Raw genomic sequence first — 18,498 nt, forward strand, 5'->3', positions numbered from 1 at the left:
GTGGTTCCTCTAGAAATCTTGAGTTTGTTTGCAGTTGTTTGTTACGCTCTAATTGACTTTCAATATATTTGCACCTTCAATTTAAAATTCTCTTTTAGACCTTATGATGATTCTATGCTGATGATTCGGTATAAATTTCTTTTGTTTCCATTTTTATCTAGGATGTGTGGAGTGAACTGGGATGCCCTTGTGGAATTCATCAAAAACAAGTATCACTTTCGCTGTCTTTGTTTACAAGCTTCTGGAACATTCACTAGGGATGCTGTCTATTTGTGCTGTGTCCATGGGGTTCCTGTAGTTAAATTGTGAGGGATTGACCTTGTGAGTTTAACAGGTGGACCAAATGGTAATTCATACTCGCCCACGAACAACTCTCAGTGGTGATTACTTCTATAATTACTTCACTCAAGGCTTGTAAATATTATTCTATGGGCAGGTATCCAATACTTACTTCCAGATGGTAGATGGTATCTTCATTGTCATACTTAAATGAGATGATTAAAAGCATTTTTGGGAGTTGTTTCATATTATGAACAAAAGGCAAACGATCTCTGCAACAATAAACAATGTTCTACTTTTTAACGCTGACACTGGGAAGCCCAGATACTATTGTGTTAGCCTTTGTTACCACGAAGGCTGTTGCTTGTTATTTTCATGATTCTACAAGAGTTGTGTTTATTTGCTAATATATTATAAACAATATTAAACTTGGGATGATCTAATTTCGCCTTCTTTGGCAGCAGCATGATACAGCATGCTCTGGTTTGAAATGTCATCTTTGCTTTCTTTGGTTGAAAGGTTATTTTCGTAAGTACCTTTAGCTAGTTCGATGCTTGATGTGGTCTCTCTTCTGATAAAATAGTACTAATTTACGGTTTTTCTTTTCTTCGATATGCAAGTATGTAACAACATTGCAATTCCTTTTGTAAGCTGTAAGTGTACTGGTGAATGGGGATTGGGACAAAATGGGACACTGAATACCCAGTTAACCAGTGAATGGAAAATCACAAAAAGATGAAAGCGACTGAAATTTTCTTAATAACCCGCTTTTCATTTTTGGATTTGTGTAGCTCTATGATGAAAGTTATCATATATTTTTTAGCCATTTATGTCCATCAATGAAGCTAAGTGAAATAAATGGCTGAGCCTCTTGTTGAGTGAGCTCTCTTGCCCATGACACCCTGCCTGTATGATCAGCCCCTGGTCCTGAACACTTGAATTGTCCATAGAATACAGTCCTTCAAATGAAAAAAGGAAAATGTTAATCCTTTCCATACTTGGATTTAAATAAATAAATGTTTTGGCTCTTTTAAGTGTTGTACTTACATTTCTCTCTTCTTATCTCCCCAATTATACCAGCCTTTTGGTGTAATGATTTTATCCATGAATGTATAAGCAAAGACTACTCTTGAAAAAGTGCCCCAAGCCCTGCCCAAGTAGAGGGCACCAGACCCTGTGACTTTGCAATTCACAAAAGAGAAGCCAGTTTCCTCAAGCATACTCTCCCTCTTTTGGGCTGTCAAGGCCCCATATTTGTTTGTTTTGGCATGCAAACGACATCCTTCATAGAGTGAGAGTCCATCCCCAAATATGAAATCTACAGAACCTTGAATGTAGCAGTTTTTGAAGTAGTGTCTGCCTTTGTGGTCATAAAGGGTGTCTTGTGTTCCCACAAACTTACAATTTATGAAAGCCGCCATGTCGGCTGATATCCGAACTGCCACTGCCTGCTTCCCGGTCACTCCTGCTGGCGGTGGCGGGGCTTTATTCTGTCAGATAAGTGGAACAATTGTGGTAATTATTGGTTCATGAAAGAACAAAATTAGTGTTTTGGACTGTTCAAATGAATCTCGTAGCACTAAATATTGTAATATTGACTGTCTTCTTCTTAAGTCAAAGCAACTATATCTTTAACAATCGTAGACGTCGATGTTAGTTTATCCTACTCATCCCTCTTCCAAACAATTGTTCAGCTGCATCATTCTTTTGAATAAAAGCCTCTATATGTCTAAAATTGACTTAGTTTTGTTAACTTGATTAAAGAACGAGATGATTCTGACGTTGGTAAAACTAAAGGCTCACAGTCGATGCCACCTTCACTTGTTAACGTATATTCACATTTTTTTTTNCGAGATGATTCTGACGTTGGTAAAACTAAAGGCTCACAGTCGATGCCACCTTCACTTGTTAACGTATATTCACATTTTTTTTTCTATTCATTTTAGCTTTATATCTCTCGTAAGACCATGATTCACGAACGGGTGTAAAGAGAAATAACCCTTCTTGCACTGACCTTGAAGGCGATGTTTTTTGCGACAAAGTATGGAGCATTGATAGCGAATGTGGCAGAACCGTAAGTGCCCATTGGCTGTCCTTTTGGCCCTTTACGATCGGCAGTGTCATCCCATTGAATGATCGTTTTGTCTGAACCAGCTCCTTCGAACGTCACATAAGCCATTGTTGCAGGAATTTCTATCTTTTCCCTACATTAATTTTTCCATACAGTTTAAACTAGTCGTGTCAGTATTTAAACAAGTTTTTTAATACCAAAATAATCGGAATTTCTTCACATAAACACTTTAAAAATGAATCTACATTGAAGTAAGGTTGAAAGATAACTTACTTGTAAGTACCTGCACTAACAGAAATAACCACCCGACACAGATTTACGACTGGGATTGAATTTATAGCCTTCTGCATTGAAGTAAAATCTCCGTATTTCGGATTTTTATGGACCTTAATGATTTTGCAAGGAACAAATTTGTTCTTTGCTTCTTCGAAATGGGAGTGGTTACGAAAACTCATTCGTCTTATCCAATCCAAGTAACCTTCTTCAGCAATCTTGAGACTATTCAAATGCGTTCGAGAATTCGCACTAGTGAAAAACAAGATTATGATAAAAAGCTTCAATCCCATTGCGTCTATGGATGTTAAATAGAAATAGCTAAAAATGATGGGAATTGTTAAAACTGAAATTTCTTGAGGTTAAAATAGGGTGAAGTTGCAAATGAAGGGATGAAATGATTGGTGTAGAGGCAATCTGACAGGTCTTCTGGCTGTATCTATTGTTATCTGTAATCTGCATGTGTCAACCCGTGTTTTATAGAATTGTCTGTTTTGTCTGCTGGGAAGCAGTTAGCAACCCCACCGCCTCTCTTTCACTTATAGAAACGCACACCCTTTAACAATTTTAATTACGTTGAGCCTTCGATTTCAAAGAAGCTTACAGGCAGAGTATTTATTAATATTGAAAGGATGTCACAATAAAAACTTGAGTTAAGCCAATTGTACGTCACTTTTGACATTATCCAAATTGGCATGATTTGATTCGGGAAAAAATTGTTTATTTTTTGAACTATTCAATAATGTATTGCCAAGTGGCACAATGTAAAATATGATCTAAAAAGTGACATGTAGCATGATTGTAAAAACTTAGAGGGGTGACATATGATCTGACCTTACCAATGCAATCATTGCAAGAAACAGTTAGGGGTGGTACAAAGCATTTGCATGATCATTTGAAGAGAAGTGTATTCCGTCATCAAGATGGTACTTTCCAAGCAACATTAAATTTCAAGAAGGATGCTGTGAGTAGCAAGGTCACAATGGATACTTGATAAGTATAGGTATAGTCTCGCGAAAATGGTGATTTTGCATGAGTATTCTTTGTCCATGGTTGATCACATTGCATTTCGAGAGTTCTTGCATGACTTGCAACCATTTTTTAAGGTTCATTCTCGCAACACTTTGAAGAGCAACATTTTGAAGATCTATGAATATGAGAAAGCAAAAAATATGATTGCACTTGAGAAGAATGCGAGTTGAATTTCGATTACTACCGACATGTGGACCTCTTCTAATCAAAATAAAGAATTCATGGTTATCACTGCTCATTTCATAGATGATGCTTGGAAACTACAGAGTCGAATGATGCGGTATAGTAAAAAATTACATTCACTTGTTTTTATAATTTATCAAAATTATATTCTTTTAGTAGATTTAATTTGTTCTTGAATGAACTCGAGTTTATTTATGTGCCGTGTCCACACACTATTGACATGCTTTCAGAAACTCTATCATGTAAGTTACTGGACTGGAATATTGATCGTAAGTTACTAACTTTGACTGTAGATAATTGCACCACAAATGATGATATGATCAATATTGTATTAAGTCAGCTTTATACTCATTCTCTTGTATTGAATGGTAAATTTTTCCATATGAGGTATTGTGCACATATATTAAATATTATAATGAATGATGGGCTGGAGATTATTGGTGATAGTGTTGAGAAAATCCGTGATAATCTTGCTTCTTGGACAACCACGCCAAAGAGATCTAAAGAAATTGAGCTCTTTTTGCATCAATTGAAAATTGATTTTGAGAAAAATTTGGTGCTTGATTGTAAAATAAGGTGGAATTTCACATACTTGATGCTTCGTACTGCTTTGATTTATAAGAATGTTTTTCCTAGTTTGAAACAGAGGGAGTTACATTATAAATGTTTGCCTGGTGATGGTGATTGGGATTTGGCAAGTTGGTGCACGATTATCAGAAAAGGAATGATTCGAATGGGTTTGTAGCTCAGTCTTCTACTTCTTATTATCAAACTGATACATCAAGTGCTAATAATAAATTAGATCGAATGGCGGGTTTTTACAGATTTGTTTCCAATGTTGGAGTTTCTAGCAATGTGAAAACCGAGCTTGATACTTTCTTAGGTGAGCCTATATTGCCTCGATCGGATGATTTTGATATATTGACATGGTGGAAAGTAAATGAAATCAAATATCTGACTTTATCTCAAATTGCAAAAGATATTTTGGCCATCCTGATATCTACAGCGGTGTCCGAATCTACTTTTAGTACTAGTGGTAGATTTGTTAGTTCAAACAGAAATAAGCTTTACCCCAAACTTTGAAGGCTTTAATGTGTATTCAAGATTGGTTATGAGCCGATATTCATGGTACGATGTATAAAAACATTTGCTTTTCATATTGTTCCTTTTACGAATTCTCTTATTGCTATTTATTTTGCTTTATTAATAATGAATTCTGCACCATCTACATATTTTGAATGTTGCTCCAAGATGAATGATGGGGATGTTGATAAGGAGGTAATTTTATTTATTAGATATTGTAAATTTTGATCATAGTTATTATGATGATATTGAGTATACTATTTCTTTCATTTTTTAGGATTCATCTTATGTAATCTTTAACTCTGCTGATGAATGAAGTTATGAAGATGGAAAAATATCAAATTTCAAATAAAGAAATGAAATTTAGTTACAATGTAATTCTATTTGCAATTGTTTATTTTTGGACATTGTTTGTTTCAATTGTTTACTTTGGAATCTTGGATATTGGTGTTGTTACTTTGAGCATTATTTGCTTTGGATTTTAAAGTTTTGAATTTATATTTTATTCTCTAATAATAGCATAACTCGAGATTTTTAAAATGTAAAAAAATGGGGCAGCAAACAGGGCAAGCCCTTGCACCACACCTCGAACTTGACCCACTGCCATCTTTAATAATTCCAAACATTTTCAGACTTCGAGTCATTATATGAGTACTTTGTTGTCTCCATTTGTTAAAATCGAATATCCTTGACAACTAATAGTGTAAAATGAGTACGAGTATTGTTTTCACGTGGATTAGACAATAATGAGATACACACAATTGATGTTTTGGTGATTTTAAATTAATAAATACTAGTTATTATACTAAGACTAACTAAATGCAAATGAAATTATGTTTGGAAGAGTTATATTTAAGGAAATATATTATATTAATACTAAAGTTTATATTAATAACTCCTAGTTATTGTTATAGACTAGAGAGAGGAGAAGAAAGTAGAGAAGTCAATAAATTTATATGTATTTCATTGAGAACCAAAGTCCCATATTTATAGGAAGAATTAGGGCTACAAGGATACCATGGTAATAATATCTAAAACTACAGGGATATAATTGGCATTCATTAATATTTATTATTTAGAACACTCATCCTTGAATGACACATTATGAAATATCTTTCTCATTAAAACATTATCAAGAAAACTCAATGAGATAAAACTTGAGCCACGAAAAAAAGTACATCTGCTCCCCTTGATTTCAATAAATGAAGATTCTTCTATTGAGCCATTCATGTCTTGTATGTCAATATTTTCAATATTGCAATTCTGGTGAAGCATGTTTCGTGTTACCTTGTTATGGCCTTTAAGCAATATTGTCTTCATAGATGATATTTATCGATCCTTTTTTGTATTTAGTCACATGATATTATGTTGAAGAATAGATTTTGTTGTTGCTCTCTTCAGAAATTGTACACTCTTTGTAACATATAAGAGTATTATTTTGAAGAAAAATATCTTGTAGGTTATGGACATCATTACACAAATAATATGCTTTGTTAAAATTTTATTAGAAAAAATTCTGTGGGAAAGTCCTAATTAAGGAAAAAGAATTCATTATTCTTTTTAGTACGCTACAAAAGTTATCTCAGTAAAAGCCTTGCCAAAAAATCCAACGAGACAAAATCTTAGTCAAGGGAATAAGAGTACAATGCTTATTCAGTTATTCTCATGATAATATCACTTAAATTATATGTTTCGGGCATGAATCCTTAAAGGATAGTATTAAAATCATACATGGTAAGTTGACTATAACTGCATTTATTACATTCATAAAAATTTCATGCATTGTCAGGCTAGCAAATAGATATTTGTGATTGCATCTATCACAAGTTAATTTATCTATTTATACAGGTCTTTATGAAATCAATACGCTGAGAGTTGCAAATTACATATCATGGCTTTTTCTTTTTCTTTTTTTTTTCCACATAAATATACACATTTTGGTGTTTGGACTGTAGATCCAAAAATTTCAGGTATATTCAGTAAATTCAATTTGCTATATTTGCGTCCATTTATTTGGTCAATCATTTCTTCTATCGAAATGATTTGATGAATTTATTTTGATATTCTCATCTTTTATAATATGAAGCAGTACACCATGTACAAAAGTGTTGTCGAAAACTTTCTTTTCTTTACAATTCTTCCTTTTCCATAATCTCGTAACTTATTGAATATCTCTACTTTCAGTGTTTCAAGTACTTAAATCTCTTCTGAGATTTTATAATTAGTTATGTATATATATTATTTAAAAGCATACACCTCCTAAATGAGACCATCTTCCTTATATGCTTCTTTCTTTCTTTTCTTTTTCTTTTTTTTTATGATTTTTTTTTGTCTCAAATTGATTGTATTTATGCTTCAAGCGTGCCATACATATATCGGATATAATGTTAACAATGTTTTCTCTCAGGACGTTAATTTGAGTTATGACATTTAAAGTTGGTGTGAAATATATTATTGATCTCTTTGATTAGCAAAATCATTTAAAAAATTATCTTTTAAACTTCTGGTTCAAATTTTCTTTTGTGAGGATCTAGATAATTGAATGATGCATTTGTACATTATTTTCAGCTTCTTAATTTGTCTCCCTAATGTCGAGAGATTTGTTCGACAATATGCAAACCGCATTATAAAGTATCATCCTCTAGAGCTTGAGATATTTCATAAGGGTTCAAACTAGGTGTTTATTTTTAGAATTCTTTACTTTCTTTCTTAGTTCATTGTGGTTGATCTCCATAAAATGCACTATCAAAATATTTATGAAAATATTAGACTCTGACCACGAGTTAGATAAAGCGGGAAAACCTTCAATGTTGGCATAATGCCAATAATATTCCCTAAACAGAAATGGGAAATACTTTGTTCTCAAAAGTAATAATTAAGAAATTAATTGAAGGCGCTTAATAAGTAATAATATTAAATCATTTGTCGACTTCCCAACTAATAATAATTAAAAGATTGAGATTTAGGCTCATTAGCATTAACAAAACACATCATCTTAGTTACGTCATAATTTAAAATTTGAACAATAATTTTCGCAACTTCAAATTGCGAACACCATGCAATCATCTAATAAATGTATCTTATCTGTTAAATACAAATAATAACTAGATGATCAACATGGAGGGTGACCAAGTCCCATTTCTCGCCATAATTAATTTAAAAAATATAGGGAATTCAGTCCCAATTTAGTCAATGATGGTTAATGATCAATTTCCAGTAAAGAGAACAAACATAATATAAGAATTTATTGGATTGAAAAATCTTCTGATTCTTTATTGAATGTCATTGAATTCTTTATTTCATATTGTTATTGATTCAGTGACATCCAACTGGTCATGTCGGACAATAATATATCCAATAATTGAATTTCTGATTCAATATAGTGTGTTTTTCAATTATACCACACATTTAAGAAACTTAATTGTTTCTCTTTAATTTAATAGAGCACCATATTCATTTAGTATAAATACAATTTCTAGTTATGCTTCTTCGGTAGCACTAGTTAAATCAAAATATTTAAGTGATTTATAAATTTACAAATATAATATATAATAGAAATAGAAATAGAAAGATGACTTACTTGAATTTGAAAGCTTTAAAAAACCTTAAATAGGTAATCTTCTACTTTTCACATAGCTATTTTAAAATTTACATCTTTAATTTTCAAAGAATAAGGCTAAATACTGTATAACCATATAATAACAAATTGAGTAGTCAAAAATAATTAACATGACATGAGTTATATGTTCTCCTTCATGGATAAACAATAATTCATAAACCACATATATGATGTATTTTTCAAAAGATGTGCTACTTCAAGATCACATTATATTTTACTGTTCTTTATTTAAAATCAGTATGTGAACATTTTTCTAGGAAGATGAAAATTATAATATCATGCTCTTCAAGAGCAATAATATATTATTATTTAAAATTATAAATTGAATAACAATTTACTCTTCAAGAGTAAAAACACAATTTATGTTATATCATATTTAATTATGCTTTTTGGTAACAAGTCAAATCTAATTAAAATAGGGTAATTAGCACAAAATGTCTTTATCTTTTAGGTTTATTGTGGAAAACATTCTTACCATCCATTTTTTGGTATTTTTGCCCTTAATTTCAGATTTCTTTGCGAAAAACGTTCTTCCATCCACTGATTGTCACTTGCTCTGTTAATTCAGTGCAAAATACAATTTTCTTTTCTAACACCAAGAGCAAAACAGTCGCAACCCATTGACACCCCTTCTTCCCATCTTCAAATAGTTATTCCAAAACTAACACTAAGCAGCCACATAAAAATAATGAACGAAATTATTACACTAAATAAAGAAAAGGGTAATTAGTACAAAATGTTCCTACCTTTCAGGTTTATTGTGGAAAATGTCCCCATGTTTCAATTTTTTTTTTTTTTTTTTTTCTTTTTTTTCCACTTTCTTTGCATAGAACATCCTTTCGTCCATTGACCGTCACTTGCTCCGTTGATTCAGTACAAAAATATGGTTTTCTTTTCAAACGTGAAGGGCAAAACAGTCTCAACCCATTTACACTCTTCCATCTTCTTTTACATGTGAAGGTTTCATACTGATTTCTTCTTTCAAAATCCCATTTTTTCCCGTTCTTCCATTTGTACAAGATTTTCTCCCTTCTCCTGGCATATGCTCTCATCTTATTTCATGGGCACGCAATGAAACAATGTAGTGAGAATCTTTGGAAGAGCGGAGGTAAGAGATATTACGGGTTGGGTATTTTTCTTTTCATTTCGTATTTTGGTATTTTGCATGACTAAGAATCTGTGAGAAGTTTTGATGCAATTTATCGTTCTTGTGCAGACTTTCGAGGAGCAAAATGTTTCTTCCATTTTTGAGAAATCCAGGTAAAGAGCAACCCATTTATAGTATAGTGTTCATTCCCTAAATTTATGGCTATAGTCATCCAATTCCACTGTGCATTCACATAATTTCAGTGTCCAATTCCACAATTTAGGTCCATTTTAGTGTGATGCTTTCAGTGTTCCCCAATTTATTGCTTGATTTTGATATGAAATTTATACTATTGCAGTAGGTGTTAATTCTCAATATTTCACAATTGAAATACATTATGGAGGCTAATTTTATGATAATCCAAACAATGTGGCATATAAAGGAAGATCCATTTTCTTCTTCGACTTCTTTTGTGGTATATAGTGTACTAGAGAGAGCTTGAGTAACTTCTTACATGGAACTTGTGATCAAAGGATGTTGGAGTTTTACTGCAAGAAGCAAAAAATGAGTTTAGGGAAGGGGTTGACAAGATTGGAGAGTGAAGAGGATATCAAGGAAATGCTTAGGGATAGAGATGGGCATCCAAATGTGAAGATATATGTGGTAGCCCCAATGCAGTCATATGCATTGTCGTTGCATCCTTGGTCTTCACAAGTCGATGGAGACTAAACACTAGAAGGTTGTTATGTACCATCGGTCGCAAAAGACGAAGGAGGGGAGGCTGAAGGTAATTGGTCTGACCAATTTTTGCAAGAGAATGCTGAAGAGTTGTGGTTACGTTATGAGAAAACTTTACAATACTAGAATGAGAAAAATACAAATGTCGATGATTCGAGTGTGGAAGAGGAAGAAGTTGTGCTTGAACATCAACACGAAGAACTGAGGAGGGAAGAAGAAGTTGAAGGTTTGGTATAATCTGATTATGAGATGGAGTATGAGCAGGATCCTGATCCTATAGCTATTACTGAAACTGTGAGTCAAAGGGTTAATTTTGAATTGGGGTTTGGTTTAGGAGATGAGCAGTAGGTGAGGGTCCAATACCGACTATGGGGACTCATTCATAGTTAAGAGGAGAGTGATACAACTTCAAGAAGTATTGTTTCCAATGATGCTTTTAATGTGGTGACAGATATGGAAGATCCAATGTTCAGACTAGGTAACTGGAACATATTCTTTACTTTACTTTAAATCTATTTTACACTTTAGTTTAATGAGACCTGTATGCATTGATTTTTTTGATTGTATAGGCTTAGTATGAGTCAAAGTTAGTACTAAAGGCTGCCATCACTGAATATTTAGTTAGAAGCAACAGAGAGATTAAATTTAAAAAGGATAACGCTTGCAAATTGAGAACCAAGTGTAAGAAAATTGTCCATGGGTATTGTATACTACCATGGAGCATAATAAGACATGTTTTGTGCTCAAAATTTTGTAGAAGACCATACTTGTCCTATAGTATATAAGAACTTCAGAGTGACCTCAACCTATTTGGCAACCAGGTATTTATTTGATTGGAGGGCTGATGCGAATATGTCAGTTAGTATATTCATTTAGAGGGTTAAGTAGGATGGTTTGAGTGACATCTCACATTGGCAAGTGCATAGAACAGAAGAGAAGGTACTAGATAAAATTAGAGGGAGTGTGGTGGAATATTACAAAGTACAATGGGATTATTGTAAGGAATTGAAGAGGACAAATGTTGAGACCACAACTATACATTTGTCTTGGAGCATTGTGAGATGGTTTTGATAGGGGCTGCAGAAGGGTGATTGGGTAGATGGTTGCTTTTTGAAGACTGAGCATGGTGAGCAATTATTGATTGCAGTCAGTGTTGATGTTAATAATGGTATGTATCCGATGACATATACAGTTGTTGAAGTTGAGAATAAGGATAACTCGAGATGGTTTTTGGAGTTGTTGAAGGACGATTTGCATATACACATCAGTCAGCATTGGAGATTCATTTCCAATAAGCAAAAGTGATTAATTTATGCACGAATTAATTTCTTTTATAATTCATATTTTTTTTTTATCTTTGTTGAGCTTTTTAAAATTTGCGCAAGAAAAGAAAGGATATTTGGCTAAATCATTCTACCAAAGAAAATATACAGTTTTCCTTCAAACATACTTTAAACTATAACACGAGTAAAACATGTATTGCTAATTTATTATTATTAAGGTTAAGAAAAACATATATTGTTAAAATATTATAACATAGTTGTGTTGCACTTCCATTATATAGCTAAAGTGTGCAAGAATGGAAGAAATTATGGAAGAGAAGAATATTATTTCTTATCTTGCTGCTCTAGAGACCGTACCTATGTTTCTTCTCTTCATTGTCCCTCTACTGTTCTTATTCCTTTTATCAAGATTTCAGCATAAACCATATCCACCAGGGCCCAAAGGCTGGCCTTTGATCGGAAACATGGCCATGATGGAGCAGTTAACGCACCGGGGTCTCGCAAATCTGGCCAAGCAATACGGCGGCATGTTTCACCTCCGCATGGGCTCCCAGCACATTGTAGTGGTGTCCAATTCCGACATATCCCGCCAAATCCTCCAAGTCCAAGACAACATATTTTCTAACCGCCCTGTCACTGTCGCAATAAGGTACTTAACTTACGGCAGAGCCGACATGGTATTTGCTCAATGTGGTCCTTTCTGGCGACAGATGCGAAAACTATGCGTGATGAAGCTCTTCAGCCGCAAAAGGGTCGAATCTTGGGACTCAGTCCGAGATGAAGTCGACCAAATGATCCGCATTGTTGCTACAAAAACCGGCACGGCTGTTAACATCGGTGAGTTAGTGTTCGAGATCACAACGAACATAATCTATCGAGCTGCGTTTGGTGGGAGGTCATCACACCAGATGCAGGACGAGTTCCTCAAGATTTTACAGGAGTTTTCCAAATTGTTTGGTGCCTTTAACACTGTTGATTTTATTCCTTGGCTTGGTTGGATTGATCCTCAAGGGATAAACAACAGATTATTTAAGGCTCGTGCTTCTCTTGACGGATTTATAGACTCCATTATCGACGATCATATACAGAAAAAGGACCCTACCAACGGATTGAATGAAGCTAAGAGAGATATGGTGGATGAGTTGTTAGAATTTTACAGCGACGAGAACAAAGTTTCAGTGCTACGGGAATTAGATAATTCTATTAAGCTCAAAAGGAATAACATCAAAGCTATCATCATGGTAAGCAAAATCACATATCTTATTAGTTTTACTCTTTACTCTTTAGTCTTTTCTCTTCAATTCTTCATTCTTCCGTAAGAGTATTTAAATTATTCATTTCGGCAAAACACGTTACTTAATTAAGGTACAGATTATGGAGGTAGATAATATCATATATACAACTAAGGTGGTCAAGGATTAGAATCCTTTGCCATTTTTATTTGTCAAAATTAAATGCAATTCTAAATATTATATATAGCCCCCAGTGGGTTGAACTAAAAAAATTATTAAAATTTAAATCAAATTCAACAATTAATTTTAATTACATATTTCATGCAATCCACAACTTTTTCAACATATATTCTATCATTTTTTTTAATCAAAATTTACTAAAAATCTGACTTATATCTAAACCAGCATAATATAAACAAAGTTTTGGTAAAAGTTTTTAACAAATTTTCATGAAAATTGTTAAAAAAAATAAAATGTGATTCAAAAGTTAGTAAAAATTTTGAATTACATGAAACATATGATTAAAATTAATTATTAACTTTAACATTAACTTTTTAACTAGTGTTTCAAACTTTCACAAATAAATATATAAATCCAAGTAATTAATTATCTATCAAATTCTTAAACATAAAATTATTACGCCATACTAAAATGAAAAAGGATTCGTAACACCTCTATCTCCGTCTACTCATATAAATCACCAAAATTGTATTAGCTTTTTAATTTCATCTCACCATCGATTTTTCAACCCACATTTGTGTTAAGTCTTGAATAACCATCTTAAAAGGTCAAAGTTGTTAAGAGTTTTTACGCAAAATAAAGGAGTTTAGGTAATACATTCGTACTTATCCCACATGGTTTACCTTTAACATGTCCTTCCAAAACAATTCTTTATTTGAAAATACCAATCTAAAATTTGACAGCTCATTTGAACTTAAGATGAATCAAATCAATACCATATTAACTTTTCGGACTCCATCTTAAAAATATTTTTTTTTTCTTTATAATTTCAATTGAAGAAAAATATATAATCACATTTTCAACAAAGTATAAGTTATAATAGTCAAACAGTCTGTTTCGTATGAGTTGAAATTTACTGTCCAAAAATTAACTGTCCAACTTGCTGTACACATTATGATTCATTGGTACGTCACTTTAAATTAACATGTTTAACTTTTCTCTTACTGCCACTTGTGTTTAAAAATAGACATGTAAAATGACGTGTCAATAAATTATTAATGGACAGCACGTTGGACAGTATATCTCAACTTGTTTTGTATAATTGAAACTAAGTATTTGTTTGGTTCCCATTTTTTTAAATTATTTTTTTCTCAAATTCATATTTCAATTATCTACCTTCTGGGACCACATATTTTATCAATTTTCAACTTTATATTTTATGAACTTTTATCAAAATCTACTAAAAATCAAATTTTTAGCTAAATCAGGGGCTAAGCATTATGGGATGAAAGGTTTTCATATTCATTATTCAGAGGGAATATAAACCGGATATCGGAGCCACAGTGTAATCTTCTCTGATGCAAGTTGTTTTTGAAAATTTCTATAGAAATGCTTTTATGAACGTGCTTGGTACATGAACCCATGCTTTTATGATGCTTATGATACATACAAGACCAAAAAAAGAAAAAGAAATAAAATAAAATAAACTCACAGGTGTACCAGACGGTCCATGAGAAATATTTTATTCACATCTCATTAAAAAATATTGAACCCTCCTGCATTACCACGTCTGCTAGCCATCATAGGGGCTAGAGCATAAACCAAAAATTTTATTCACGATGGCCAATGGTCAAGCATTATGTAGCATTATTGGACGTGGTTAGTTTATGATTATCCATATCTGAATTGGAACATTAGCTTAGAAACAAATTAGTGACCAACTTGTTGAGAATAATTATCCAAAAGAAGGATTAAAATTGCATCTCTCTAGCGAATAAAATTTTCAAATTTGTTCATATTAGTACTTCTGACATCTTTAACCAAATTAAAAAATAGATACGGATCTTATCCACCTAACGGTTCCCTTTTTATTTTTTTTAATTTTTATTTTTTTTTGGGTTTTTCAAAATATAATTTAACTTTGTATAAATAATAAAAAAATCTTTAAAAATATGGTCCTTTGCATCTAATATGACATTAGCACACAATATCAATTCATTTTGTATGGATATGATCTTGAATTTGATGTATCAACATATGTCCCGATCTCGTGATTGTTAGTTTATTAAAAAATTGTTTAATTATGCAAAAACTTTATAAAGAGAGAATAACGTTATATAGTATAGCTTATGTGTTTTTAATTGATATGTTATTTGAAATGAGACTAATGTCCGCACTTTAAGAGAATCTATCAATTAATGACACTTGAATGTCATCTGGTCTGGTGCTTAGCACTATTAACTAAGCCCATGTTTGAGCCCCATTACCTGAAAATGAAAATAGAGGGAATAATATTTTTTAGAAAAATATGTGGTTGAAAAAGAAGGAAAAGTTTTCGATTTATGTGTAATATTATTTTATGAAAGATTGTGTGGTTGAAAATAGGATAGAAAAAAATGGAATGTAATGTAATTTAATTTAATGAGGATCAAACGGGAGCTAAGCAAATAAACATTTTTCTAATGAGACTGCTTCTTTTACATGAGACGCAAGGCTAAACATGTTGAACTTTATAATTAAACTGAAAATCTTGTTAAGGATTAAATATGTTTTAATCTCAGGATGTAATGTTTGGTGGAACTGAGGCAGTGGCATCCGCTGTGGAGTGGGTGATGGCGGAGCTGATGAGAAACCCCGAAGAGCTGAAGAAGGTACAACAAGAACTGGTCAACACGGTCGGCTTGAGCCGCAAAGTCGAAGAGTCTGACTTGGAGAAGTTAACCTACCTCCGCTGCTGTATCAAGGAAGTCCTCCGCCTCCATCCCCCCATCCCCCTCCTCCTCCACCAGAACGCTGGAGCCGTGGTGGTAGCTGACTATCTTGTTCCACCCAAATCGCTAGTCCTGATCAATGTATGGGCCATTGGGCACGACTCGAATACTTGGGGTGATCCCGATTCCTTCAAGCCCAGCAGGTTTATGAAAGATGGTGTACCAGATTTCAAAGGTAACGACTTTGAATTCATACCGTTCGGGTCAGGCAGGAGGTCCTGCCCGGGAATGCAACTCGCGCTTTATGAGATGGATATGGTTTTGGCACATTTGCTTCACTGTTTCAGTTGGGAATTGCCCGATGGGATGAAACCGAGTGAACTCGACATGGACGATGTATTTGGTCTCACTGTGCCACGAGCAACTCGACTCGTGGCCTTGCCGAGTCCACGATTGTCGTGTCCTCTCTTCTGAGAGTTTCTAACTTTTCCGAAAAAACATTTTCAACAAAGTATAAGTTATAATAGTCAAACAGTCTGTTTCGTATGAGTTGAAATTTACTGTCCAAAAATTAACTGTCCAACTTGCTGTACACATTATGATTCATTGGTACGTCACTTTAAATTAACATGTTTAACTTTTCTCTTACTGCCACTTGTGTTTAAAAATAGACATGTAAAATGACGTGTCAATAAATTATTAATGGACAGCACGTTGGACAGTATATCTCAACTTGTTTTGTATAATTGAAACTAAGTATTTGTTTGGTTCCCATTTTTTTAAATTATTTTTTTCTCAAATTCATATTTCAATTATCTACCTTCTGGGACCACATATTTTATCAATTTTCAACTTTATATTTTATGAACTTTTATCAAAATCTACTAAAAATCAAATTTTTAGCTAAATCAGGGGCTAAGCATTATGGGATGAAAGGTTTTCATATTCATTATTCAGAGGGAATATAAACCGGATATCGGAGCCACAGTGTAATCTTCTCTGATGCAAGTTGTTTTTGAAAATTTCTATAGAAATGCTTTTATGAACGTGCTTGGTACATGAACCCATGCTTTTATGATGCTTATGATACATACAAGACCAAAAAAAGAAAAAGAAATAAAATAAAATAAACTCACAGGTGTACCAGACGGTCCATGAGAAATATTTTATTCACATCTCATTAAAAAATATTGAACCCTCCTGCATTACCACGTCTGCTAGCCATCATAGGAGCCAGAGCATAAACCAAAAATTTTATTCACGATGGCCAATGGTCAAGCATTATGCAGCATTATTGGACGTGGTTAGTTTATGATTATCCATGTCTGAATTGGAACATTAGCTTAGAAACAAATTAGTGACCAACTTGTTGAGAATAATTATACAAAAGAAGGATTAAAATTGCATCTCTCTAGCGAATAAAATTTTCAAATTTGTTCATATTAGTACTTCTGACATCTTTAACCAAATTAAAAAATAGATACGGATCTTATCCACCTAGCGGTTCCCTTATTTATTTATTTTTATTTTTATTGGGTTTTTCAAAATATAATTTAACTTTGTATAAATAATAAAAAAATCTTTAAAAATATGGTCCTTTGCATCTAATATGACATTAGCACACAATATCAATTCATTTTGTATGGATATGATCTTGAATTTGATGTATCAACCTATGTCCCGATCTCGTGATTGTTAGTTTATTAAAAAATTGTTTAATTATGCAAAAACTTTATAAAGAGAGAATAACGTTATATAGCATAGCTTACGTGTTTTTAATTGATATGTTATTTTAAATGAGACTAATGTCCGCACTTTAAAAGAATCTATCAATTAATGACACTTGAATGTCATCTGGTCTGGTGCTTAGCACGATTAACTAAGCTCCCGTTTAAGCCCCATTACCTGAAAATGAAAATGGAGGGAATAATATTTTTTAGAAAAATAATTGGTTGAAAAAAAAGGAAAAGTTTTTGATTTACGTGTAATATTATTTTATGAAAGATTGTGTGGTTGAAAATAAGAGAGAGAAAAATGAAATGTAATGTAATTTAATTTAATGAGGATCAAACGGGAGCTAAGCAAATAAACATTTTTCTAATGAGACTGCTTCTTTTACATGAGACGCAAGGCTAAACATGTTGAACTTTATAATTAAACTGAAAATCTTGTTAAGGATTAAATATGTTTTAATCTCAGGATGTAATGTTTGGTGGAACTGAGGCAGTGGCATCCGCTGTGGAGTGGGTGATGGCGGAGCTGATGAGAAACCCCGAAGAGCTGAAGAAGGTACAACAAGAACTGGTCAACACGGTCGGCTTGAGCCGCAAAGTCGAAGAGTCTGACTTGGAGAAGTTAACCTACCTCCGCTGCTGTATCAAGGAAGTCCTCCGCCTCCATCCCCCCATCCCCCTCCTCCTCCACCAGAACGCTGGAGCCGTGGTGGTAGCTGACTATCTTGTTCCACCCAAATCGCTAGTCCTGATCAATGTATGGGCCATTGGGCACGACTCGAATACTTGGGGTGATCCCGATTCCTTCAAGCCCAGCAGGTTTATGAAAGATGGTGTACCAGATTTCAAAGGTAACGACTTTGAATTCATACCGTTCGGGTCAGGCAGGAGGTCCTGCCCGGGAATGCAACTCGCGCTTTATGAGATGGATATGGTTTTGGCACATTTGCTTCACTGTTTCAGTTGGGAATTGCCCGATGGGATGAAACCGAGT

The 18,498-nt window shown here is 33.4% G+C and overlaps 2 protein-coding genes across 2 annotated transcripts; one reads left to right on the plus strand and one right to left on the minus strand.

The window, feature by feature from the left end:
* Positions 1-1,030: 1,030 nt before the first annotated feature.
* LOC111376255 (probable pectinesterase 53) lies at positions 1,031-2,943 on the minus strand. The gene is made up of 4 exons (XM_022999203.1): positions 2,624-2,943; positions 2,294-2,483; positions 1,327-1,769; positions 1,031-1,238 (listed from the first exon to the last, which is right to left on the minus strand). The coding sequence occupies exons 1-4, from the start codon at positions 2,914-2,916 to the stop codon at positions 1,088-1,090; spliced, it is 1,077 nt and encodes a 358-aa protein (XP_022854971.1). The 5' UTR covers positions 2,917-2,943; the 3' UTR covers positions 1,031-1,087.
* A 9,013-nt stretch (positions 2,944-11,956) lies between these two features.
* LOC111376257 (cytochrome P450 84A1-like) lies at positions 11,957-16,261 on the plus strand. Its single transcript, XM_022999204.1, has 2 exons — positions 11,957-12,889; positions 15,622-16,261. The coding sequence occupies exons 1-2, from the start codon at positions 11,957-11,959 to the stop codon at positions 16,243-16,245; spliced, it is 1,557 nt and encodes a 518-aa protein (XP_022854972.1). The 3' UTR covers positions 16,246-16,261.
* Positions 16,262-18,498: the final 2,237 nt, after the last annotated feature.

Source organism: Olea europaea, unplaced genomic scaffold, assembly GCF_002742605.1.
Source record: "Olea europaea var. sylvestris unplaced genomic scaffold, O_europaea_v1 scaffold1478, whole genome shotgun sequence".
Lineage (NCBI taxonomy): Eukaryota > Viridiplantae > Streptophyta > Magnoliopsida > Lamiales > Oleaceae > Olea > Olea europaea.

Bases quoted from the DNA above. Each gene is read 5' to 3' on its own strand.
- LOC111376255 (XM_022999203.1), bottom strand. From the start codon at position 2,916: ATGGGATTGAAGCTTTTTATCATAATCTTGTTTTTCACTAGTGCGAAT. The intron at 1,770-2,293 runs GTCAGTGCAAGA...CTTATCTGACAG, and splicing joins CAAAAAACATCGCCTTCAAG to AATAAAGCCCCGCCACCGCC. The intron at 1,239-1,326 runs GTAAGTACAACA...TTTCATTTGAAG, and splicing joins GGAGATAAGAAGAGAGAAAT to GACTGTATTCTATGGACAAT.
- LOC111376257 (XM_022999204.1), top strand. From the start codon at position 11,957: ATGGAAGAGAAGAATATTATTTCTTATCTTGCTGCTCTAGAGACCGTA. The intron at 12,890-15,621 runs GTAAGCAAAATC...TTTTAATCTCAG, and splicing joins ACATCAAAGCTATCATCATG to GATGTAATGTTTGGTGGAAC.